A 10,528-nucleotide genomic window follows, 5' to 3' on the forward strand; every position below is an offset into this window, starting at 1 on the left:
CCCTACCCCACCCCCAAAAAAATTTAAGTTTGTTTTTAAAAAATATTTTCAATTTCAAAAATTATTTTCTACCCTAGTAAAAATAAAAGATATTTCTCCAAAAAAAAAAAATCATTCATAAATCAAACACTAAATATCATTTCGGGAAAATATTTTCTACTCACCAACCAAACATGAGAAAATAAGTAAAAAATCAACTTGTTTTCCAGGAAAACATTTTCTAGGAAAACATTTTCCTTCATACCAAACACACCCTAGGTCTCAATTCATGAGACCCTTCCACGGGGTGTGAGTTAGTCCACGAACCGTACTGCACGCTGATGGAATGGGACTGGAACATGGAAGTTTGACGGTGGTTTGGGGAGACTAAGTCTCGAACCACATCTCCAAGCCATGGAGCTGGTTCCACCCACGGCTCGTGGGTGCCCAAACGTGGTTCAAGCTGCTTTTTGACAGTTTTTGGACCTTCCCTTGGGTCCTCCTCATGGACCCTTGGGGAGGTCCTAGAGGGTCGTGCCTTGAAGTTTAGGGACTAACACCTTAGTACTAGGTTAGGGAAGTTACTTTACGACTCTTATCTTGACGTTAACCATTTTTAGGACACTAGGCTTCATGTTAGGCTCTAGCTTAGGTCATTAGATTTTCGGGATGTTACATTATCTCCTCCTTGGGAACATTCATCCCCGAATGATGACCAAAACACCATACTAAGTTAGAAACTCTAGACTAGCAGCCCATCATGCATGAAACATCAAAAATGTGCAAAAAATAAAAATTCACTAATCATATCATGCACAATTTTAAAGGAGGAAACTTCATCTCCCTTTCATAACATGGTCAATTCAATACAATAAAGTAGGAACTCCATCTACTAATCCAAATATGCATGAAACTCATAGATTAACATCAACATGGGAGGAACTACCTTCTCCAATTCATGCAAGCTGAACACAACAATATAGAGCCAACGTGTCATCTCATCAACGCATCATTAAGTATGTTCATCAATTTATCTCATGAAGTCAAAAATGCAATCATCATAATAAAATGCAAATCAACATGAGGAGAATATAAATCATGGAAATTCAATTTATGCTTTAACATGAATTCTCACAAAAACATGCACAATATAAAGAAATCATGGAAAACTCCTACAATACACATGACACCCAAAACACGTAAAACTCAAGAGGAATTACTCACCTCAAGTTAGGATAGGAGTAGAAGGAAAAAGATGAGGATAACGGGACTTCATATGGGCCTTGGCCTCCCATGTAGCACCCTCAACTAAGTGATTCCTCCATAGAACCTTAACGGAAGCCATTTCTTTATTTCTCAACTTCTTCACTTGCCAGTCCAAAATCTCAACTGGAACTTCTTCGTATGAAAGGTTCTCATCAACTCCTAAACCCTCTAAAGGAAGGATGGATACTGGATCACCAATGCATTTCTTGAGCATGGAAACATGAAACACCGGGTGAACCAGAGCCAACTCATTTGGCAAGTCAACTTCATATGCTACTTTCCCAACACGTTTCAAGATTAGGTATGGACCCACATACCGGGAACTATGTTTCCCCTTCTTGCAAAACCTCATAACATAGATAGGTGAGATTTTCAAGTAGACCCAATCACCAACCTCAAATTCAAGATCGCTTCTTTTATTGTCGGCATAGGACTTTTGCCGTCTTTGGGCCGTCTTCAACCTCTCTCTAATGAGTCAAACTTTTTCAATGGCATCATAGACTAGTTCGGGACCAATTAGAGCAAACTCACCTACCTCAAACCACCCAACCAGAGATCTACACCCCTCCCATAAAGTGCTTCAAACGGAGCCATGGCAATGCTAGAGTGGTAACTATTGTTGTAGGCAAATTCTATCAAGGAAAGATAATCGTCTCAATTACCCTTGAAATCAATCATACATGCCCTCAACATGTCCTCTAAGGTTTGAATGGTGCGTTCGGCTTGACCATCCGTTTGAGGGTGGAAAGCGGTATTAAGTTTAACATTGGTACCAACTCCTTGTTGAAACGCCTTCCAAAAATGTGAAGTAAATTGAGTACCTCTATTTGATATAATAGACAAAGGAATCCCATTCAACTTTACTACCTCCTTGATGTACAACTTAGTACGTCTTTCGCCGAAAAAGTAATCTTGACAGGAAGGAAATGGGTTGATTTTATCATCCTGTCAACAATGACCCAAATAGAATCATATTGCCTTCGAATGCGAGACACTCCCACAACTAAGTCCATATTCACCTCCTCCCACTTTCAAGTGAAAATATTTATATCTTGGAACAAACCTCCGTATTTTAGGTGGTCGGCCTTGACTTGTTGGCAATTTGGACACTTGGCCACAAGGCTCGCTGCATCCTTTTTCATGCCATTTCACCAATACACTTCCCGTGGATCATGGTACATCTTGGTGGCTCCCGAATGAATAGAATATCGTGAACCATGAGCCTCTTCCAAAATTTACTCTCTTAGGCCATCAACATCTGGCACACACAACCTACCTTGGTACCTAAGCACCCCATCTCCCCCTTGGGAGAAAACCTCAACGGGGCGTGGATGGGTCCACGGACCATCTTGGTTGCCTATGGTTTGGTTCAAAGAGGGGAAGATCAAGGTGATGGTGAGGAGACTAAGTCTCAACTCACGAGACCCTTCCATGGGGCATGAGTTGGTCCACAGACCGTACTGCACTCTCATGGAATGGGACTGGAACATGGAAGTTTGGGGGTGGTTTGGGGAGACTAAATCTAAAAACCACGCCTCCTAACCACAGAGCGTGGTCCACCCACGGCTCGTGGGTGCCCAAACGTGGTTCAAGCTATTTTTTGACAGCTTTTGGACCTTAGCTTGGGTCCTCCTCATGGACCCTTGGGGGGTTCCTAGGGCGTCGTGCCTTGATGTAGAGGGACTAACACCTTAGTACTAGGTTAGGGAAGTTACTTTACGACTCTTATCTTGATGTTAACCCTTTTTAGGACACTAGGATTCATGTTAGGCTCTAGCTTAGGTAATTAGATTTCCGGGATGTTACACCTAGCTTGTGGTGAGTCCTCAAGATTCGAGGACATATGAGTCATTAGTAGTTTCTTTCCTGTTATTTTATGTTTTGGATTATTTTGAAGGGTTGTGACCTTATTGTTTATTCAAAGATTGTATTAGATGGCTAAATTGAGACAAGTTAGACTTTCGCTTGCTTTTACAAAAGACTTTGATTGTATGGATAAAAGTTTTAAATTTTACTCCATTTTCTATGATCTTATGTTATGATATGCTATGAGCCTTTTCGGAGTCTTGTACGTCGTGTCACATCTAGGGGGTACTCCTAGGTCTTAACAAACATGGTATCAAAGCACAAGATTTTGGGATGGGTTTAGGATGATGTCTCATAAGCCACATCTAGTACAGTCTTGTTCATGCATTTTAAGCGCACCACATTTATGAATGAGAGGCTATAAGATGTTAGGAAACTACACTTGTTTCATTAGTCTTGAGTCGTGCCATGGAGTTTAACTCTATAAATTCCATCTCTTAATTCGTCTTTTGTGTCTTCAGGATATGAATACACGAAGGGCTAACATAAGGAGAATGCACGATAACAATGTCAATGAAGAAGCTCCTCAAGCTAATCAAGCACCGATTAACCATACAGCTATGTTGGGTGTGGAAGTTAGGTCGACTCTTCTAATGCTGGCTCAAGTCATGACAACTCATGCCCAAACTATGATGGCCCAAGCCAATAGAGATGTTGGGACTCATGTGAACCCTAATGTGAACTCTATGGCTTCTAGATTGAGGGATTTTGTTAGAATGAATCCTCCCATATTTCTTGGTTCCGAAGTGGGAGAGGATCCTCAAGAATTTGTGGATGAGGTTTACAAAGTAGTTGATGCTATAGAGGTAACTTCGCTAGAAAAAGCAAAACTATCCGCTTATCAATTCAAGGATGTTGCCCAAGTTTGGTATGCTCAATGGAAGAGAAATAGGCCGGTAGGAGCGGGTCCCATAGATTGGGAGGTGTTTAAGAAAGCATTCATTGATAGGTTCTTTCCCTGTTACTTGAGGGAAGCCAATTTAGAAGAATTCATTAACTTTAGGCACGATAGCATGAGTGTTCAAGAGTATGCCTTGAAATTTACCCAACTATCCAAGTATGCTCCATCTATGGTTGCGGATCTGAGGGGTGAGATGAGTAGATTTGTGAAGGGTGTGTCCGACTTAGTTGGAGAAGAATATCGTACGGCAATGCTCCATGATAACATCAATATCTCTAGGCTTATGATGTATGCACAACAAATTGAGGAGTCCAAACTCAAGAGAAGGAATATAGAGATGAAAAGAGCTAGGTTCGATGAACAAGGTCAACCAAGGTTCAAAAAGAGACCCTCTAACCAAGATTCGTCAAACACTCCTAGGTTTAACCAAGATAAAGGTAGTGGGTCTCCATTTCGTAAGCCTACTCACACCAAATGTTGAAACAAGCACCATGGGAAGTGCCTAGCCGGTACGGATGGTTGCTATGGTTGTATAAAAAGTGATCATCAAGTGAAAACCTACCCTACACTTGCAGCAAAAGGAAGAGAGGCCAAGCAAGCTTCTCTTAGTGGTCCGGATCCCAATGCTTCAAATTATGGTATATGCACTCTTGTCTAGAGAGGACAAAGGAGCCCTTCCGGATGAAGGCACCAGTATGTTGATAATTCCTTATAGATGTAAATGTTTAATTAAGATCCTTATGCTATTTGTTAGGTTTTCATGTTAGCCTTAGTAGGGGTTTTCTCCCAAGGGGGACATGGTGAGCTTAGAAAACAAGATTATTGAGAGTTCTGATATCCTTATCTCTTTCTTCTATTTGTATTCAAGCTTGAGACCAAGAGTTCCTTGTGGTTTGTTTCATGTTTTGGATTCATGAGTGATTTATGTGTTTCTATGGTCTCCTTATGTTATGCATGTTCTTGATTTAATTCATGTTTAGAAAAAAAATGTGTTTTCATGATTTATGTCCCTCATGTTGATGTGTATTTAGTATGAGTTGCCTATATGCTTCATCAGATGAGTTGTTGAACATGCTTTAATGTGCTTTTGTGAGTAAGTGCATAATTGGCTTCATTATGTTGAGTTGAGCATGCTTTGAGTTGGGGAAGGTAGTTCCTCCTATGAATATTGAAATGATAAAGTTTCCATGCATAATGGGTTGTTAGATGTAGTTCCTACTTCATTGTCTTGCATTGAGTATGTTGAAATGTAACACTCAAGATTTTAGTGAATTGAACTAATGGGTTCTAGAGCCTGTCGTAAGAGTTTTGTTGTACAGTATGAGGATTAAAACTCGTAAAAAATATTCCCGTACTTGGGATAGGGGTTTAGGGGTTAAACGTTTGGGTACGACCCCCCAAGGACCACCCAAGGGGTCCTTGAGGGGGACCCCAATATCAGCCCCTAATATGCAAATCTATGCAGACCTACGCTTGGCCACTTACGGCCAGTAGGTGGACCCACGCCCCGTCTGTGGGGGTCGTGGGTGAAGGCTTGCATTGGTCTGCAAATGTCAAGCCTCATATGAAACCTACGAAGGGACCAGTACGGTCCGTCAACCCACCTACGGTCCATAGGTGGGACATCCGTAGGTCCTGACAGTTTTGGAGGTTTAGTTTTAGTTGAGGGGTTTAGGGAATTAATTACGTAATTAGTTAGGGCTTATGGAGGTCGATTAATTAGTTAAATAATCACCTATAAATACCTAATAAGATCCTAAACTAAGTCATTACCTCATTCATCTTAGAACCCCCAAATTACTCTCCAAATATTCTCTCTGTAGAAGTGAAGAAGAAAAAGAAGAAGAAGGAGGAGGAGGAAAAAGAGAAGAAGAAGAAGAAGAAGAAGAAGAAGAAGAAGAAGAAGAAGAAGAAGAAGAAGAAGAAGAAGAAGAAGAAGAAGAAGAAGAAGAAGAAGAAGAAGAAGAAGAAGAAGAAGAAGAAGAGAAGAGGGAAGTGTTTCTCCATTGATTCAAGCTTTCTTTAGGGCTTTGAAAAGAGGTATGTTAAGCGTAATCATCTATGTTTTCTTCCACCCATAGAGCCCACGTAGTTTCCCCCACTTGAGAAATCAAAAACTCAATTCTAGCTAGGGTTGTGCTTGCACTGTGGGTAGGGTTTGGGTGTGAAGAAGAAGAAGAAGAAGAAGAAGAAGAAGAAGAAGAAGGAGAAGGAGAAGGAGAAGGAGAAGGAGAAGAAGAAGAAGAAGAAGAAGAAGAGAAGAGGGAAGTGTTTCTCCATTGATTCAAGCTTTCTTTAGGGCTTTGGAAAGAGGTATGTTAAGCGTAATCATCTATGTGTTCTTCCACCCATAGAGCCCCCATAGTTTCCCCCACTTGAGAAATCAAAAACCCAATTCTAGCTAGGGTTGTGCTTGCAATGTGGGTAGGGTTTCGGTGTGATTCCAATCTAGTGGATAACACCCAATTATGATTGATTTAGATTTGTATAATCATATTATGATTGTTTCATGTGATTTCTATGGTAAACCCTAATCCAAACTGATGAATGTGATCATTGTGGGTTTATGTCATTAGAGGCAAAGTTGAAGGTTCATAGGTGATGTTCCTAAATCAATGTCATGTGTAGTAAGTCATCAAAGTTAGGATCATATAATCATGAATTGAACTAGACTCTATTGTATATGATTGATCTTGAGTTATGAAGTTAGAATTGAACATTTATGACTAATTGAGACTAGAATCACCTAGTAGTCAAAGATATGATCAAGATACCTTGAAAACTAGGTATAAAGAAGAGATTAGGAAAGAAACCTTCAGAGTAAGGTTGTGATCATAATATCTAGGGCTTTAGGGTGAAGCTAATGTGATTAACTATTGATGTTAAGGCTTTGAGAGTAAAGTCTAAAAGAGAATAGAAGTCTAATAGGTTGGATTGTGGTGAAAGGCCTATACTCACCTAACCTACCTTATGAATGCTTGATAAATCAAAAGTTATAGAATCATTTGAACATGGATTGGTTGTCAAGGACATCATTCCATGAGAGATAAGTGTTAAGCATGGCTTAACAAGTAAATCTTGGGGTGTATGCTAGGCTCCAAGTAGATATTGAACATGAGAAGGAGTGTCACACAAGAGAGGGTCCGAGCTCCAAGTAGAAATAAGAACCACACCTAGTTGATGTGAGGATAATCCAAGTTAAATGGGGAACTCTTACATAGTAGAGTGTGGGTTTTCCCAAAGTTAGGTCTCATGAGATGGGAGCCTTCACATAGGTTAGTTAAGAAACCTAGTAGCAATCTCCATATCCTATGAACTAAGACATGCTTGAGAAGCATCTCATAGTGTTCTAAAGCATAATTGAACTAAGACTTACTTAATAAAGTACCTCATAGTGTTCAAAAGTATAAGTGGACTTAGACATGCTGAAGGTAGTATCTCATAAGGTCCATGTGAAGAACGAACTTAGACATACTTAAGATAGTAGCTCATAGTGTTCAAATTATAAAGGGGTTTAGAAATGCTTAAGTAATCATCTTATAGTATCCATGCAAATAGTGAACTTAGACATACAAAAGGAAGTATCTCATAGGGTTCAACTTAATAATGAACTAAGATGTTTTTAAGAGAGTACCTCATAGTGTTCCAATGTTTAAAGAGAGATGAACTAAGATGTGGTTAAGACAGTACCTCATAGGGTTCTAATGTTAAGAAGAGGAAATAGGTTCCAAGTCAAGAAGTATTAGTATAAGGACCTAATAGTAGTACTTAGCATGCGTAGTATTAAGGGGTGCCATTCATGCATTGCACAAGTATGACTTAGGGTTACTAAAGAAAATAGTTGAGATAAGATTGTGCCATAGTTGCCCTTCCTAGCTATAGTTGACTAAAGGTTAGAGATTCCCTTAGTTATGAGAAGTTAAGTTTATAATGAGGCCAAAGGAGGGTGAATATGACTAAGATGACTTGAAGGTTATGCTTGGTGTGAAGGGTAGTATGGGATGCCTCTTATGGACAAGGTCGTCCAAGATTCCTACAAAGGTTTTCCGGTCAAGGTTCCTCCAATTCTCCTCCTAAGTTCAACCAAGATAGAGTGTCTAACCCTAAGCATCAAGGAGGTACTGGTAGTGGGTCTTTATTGCCTAGGCCTAATTGTACTAAGTGTGAAAGGAATCGTGATGGTAATTGCCTAGTCAGCATGGATGATTGCTTTGGTTTTGGGAAAAGTGGTCACAAAATGAGAGATTGGCCAATGCTTATGGCTAAAGGAAGAAAGGGCAATCAAGATACTACCAGTGGTGCGGGTTCCAATGCCCCTAAGCAAAACCACTTTTTATGCTCTTCATACTAGAGGTGAAAAAGAGAGTTCTCTGGATGTGGTAACCGGTATGTTGAAAGTTTTCCAACTTGATGTATATGCTTTACTTGATCACAGTGCCAACTTGTCTTTTGTGACGCTATTTGTGGCTATGAGGTTTGATGTACTCCCTAATGTGTTGTTAGAACCTTTTTATGTTTCTACTCCTGTTGATGATTTTGTGGTGGCTAAGAGGGTCTATAGAAAGTGTCCTGTTTTGTTGTCCCATAGAATTACTCTTGTTGAATTGGTAGAGCTTTAGATGGTAGACTTTAATGTTATCTTGGGTATGGATTGGCTGCACTCATGGTATGCTTATATTAATTGTAGAACTCGTGTAGTAAAGTTTCAGTTCCCGAATGACCCTATCCTAGAGTGGAAAGGGGGAAATTCTATGCCTAAGGGTTAGTTTGTCTCTTATCTTAAAGCTAGAAAGATGATTTCTAGGGGTTGCTTTTACCATCTAGTAAGGGTGAGGGATGTAGATTCTGAAATCCCTTTTCTTGAGTTGGTTCCCATTGTCAATGATTTTTCGGAAGTGTTCCCAAATGACTTATCGGTATTCCTCCCGAGCGGGAAATAGAGTTTGGTATTGACCTTCTCCTAAATATGCAGCCTATTTCTATTCCTCCTTATCCTATGGCTCCGGCAAAACATAAGGAGCTGAAAGAACTGTTGAAATATTTGTTGGATAAGTGTTTCATCCGACCGAGTATCTGTCACGACCCAAGCCTAGGGCCTAGACGTGACATGGCGAATGAGGAACCCGAAGGAACCCCAAACAAGCCTCTCAAACTTGTCATCACACTTCATCGGTCGCGGAAGTACAATCAACATTAATTAACGGGAAATAGGGACTAAGGGAAAACCATTTCAAAAGACATCATAGAACAAGAGTCAAGATTTACAAAATACTTGTCCAACGCACACCTCTAAATACATAGATAGGACGGGGGCCATGACATACTACCGGCTCCCCTCATAGTCAAAATACAATTGCAAGCTAAAGTCTCAAAACATAGGAGTAGGAAACATAACATAGCCCTCGAATCATTGAGGACTCACCAACAAACTCGGATAAGCACCGTACTAGCCACGTGAATGGAGAGAAGGATCAAGAGTAGCTCCGGTCCCTACATGGTGACATCATGTAGGCAAAATATGCGTTAGTACTTGGAATGTACTAAGTATGCGGGGTGCAACACAACAATAGACAAGGACACAATCGAAATACAAGAAATAGTTTCATAGGCATTATGAATAACAATATGAGGATGCATGATCAAAGTGAAGTCAAAACATGTTTAAGTAAATCTATACTAATAGTAGATATCATATGTGTATGCATGATCCAACCAATCTATAACCCCAACTTAGGATGGGGGATGCCGTTCACACCCGGACACCCTGGTGGCAAGGTATAAACCCCTCACATGGTTGATGTTGGTCACACCCCAAGCATCCTAGGTGGTGAGATATAAACCTCTCACATGGTTGATGTTGGTCACACCCCAAGCATCCTAGGTGGTGAGATATAAACCTCTCACATGGTTGATGTTGGTCACACCCCAAGCATCCTAGGTGGTGAGATATAAACCTCTCACATGGTTGTCCGGTTCTTTTCCCCCGGACCGGGCATGGTCATGCAACACTTTATATAGGAAATTCCCATTAGGCTCTAATGCAATCTCACGTATGGAATGAACATATACACAAGCTTAGTTTGTCATCAACACATCTCTGGATTGCCATACATCTCATAACTCAAGCTTTAAAGCATCGATTCATCAATTCTCCATAGTTGGACATTTTGTCAAACACCTTGAAGGCATGTAATGGAATCAAAGAGCATGGAAAATAGGGTAGTAATTATGCAGCCAAACCAGTGAACAACCTACAACAACACCTTTTAACACCCACAATACCACATGAAAATCTCCACATCCATTCCAAATTTAGATTCAAGTTCTAGAGTCACAACATGCTCAAAACAATCACTTTTCATGTTTAAAATTCAATGTGCAGGAAATTATTACAAAGAACAAGACTAATTTATGAATCTTAACTTAAACCATGAATTAGTGAGTAGAATAGAGTCTAGGCACTATGGGTGGAAGGACCCATGAGTTCAACACCACATACCTTGAGTTCTTATGAAG

General features: G+C 40.2%; 1 protein-coding gene and 1 pseudogene across 1 annotated transcript; one reads left to right on the forward strand and one right to left on the reverse strand.

Moving 5' to 3' along the window:
• LOC125856308 (uncharacterized) overlaps positions 1–3,265 on the reverse strand; it is a 90,932-nt pseudogene extending 87,667 nt beyond the window's left edge.
• Positions 3,266–3,575: 310 nt separating this feature from the next.
• LOC125856309 (uncharacterized) lies at positions 3,576–8,363 on the forward strand. Its single transcript, XM_049535820.1, has 2 exons — positions 3,576–4,300; positions 8,003–8,363. The coding sequence occupies exons 1-2, from the start codon at positions 3,576–3,578 to the stop codon at positions 8,361–8,363; spliced, it is 1,086 nt and encodes a 361-aa protein (XP_049391777.1).
• Positions 8,364–10,528: the final 2,165 nt, after the last annotated feature.

Source organism: Solanum stenotomum, chromosome 2 (assembly GCF_019186545.1).
Source record: "Solanum stenotomum isolate F172 chromosome 2, ASM1918654v1, whole genome shotgun sequence".
Classification (NCBI taxonomy): domain Eukaryota; kingdom Viridiplantae; phylum Streptophyta; class Magnoliopsida; order Solanales; family Solanaceae; genus Solanum; species Solanum stenotomum.

Bases quoted from the DNA above. Each gene is read 5' to 3' on its own strand.
- LOC125856309 (XM_049535820.1), top strand. From the start codon at position 3,576: ATGAATACACGAAGGGCTAACATAAGGAGAATGCACGATAACAATGTC. The intron at 4,301-8,002 runs GTATGCACAACA...CTTGGTGTGAAG, and splicing joins AATATCTCTAGGCTTATGAT to GGTAGTATGGGATGCCTCTT.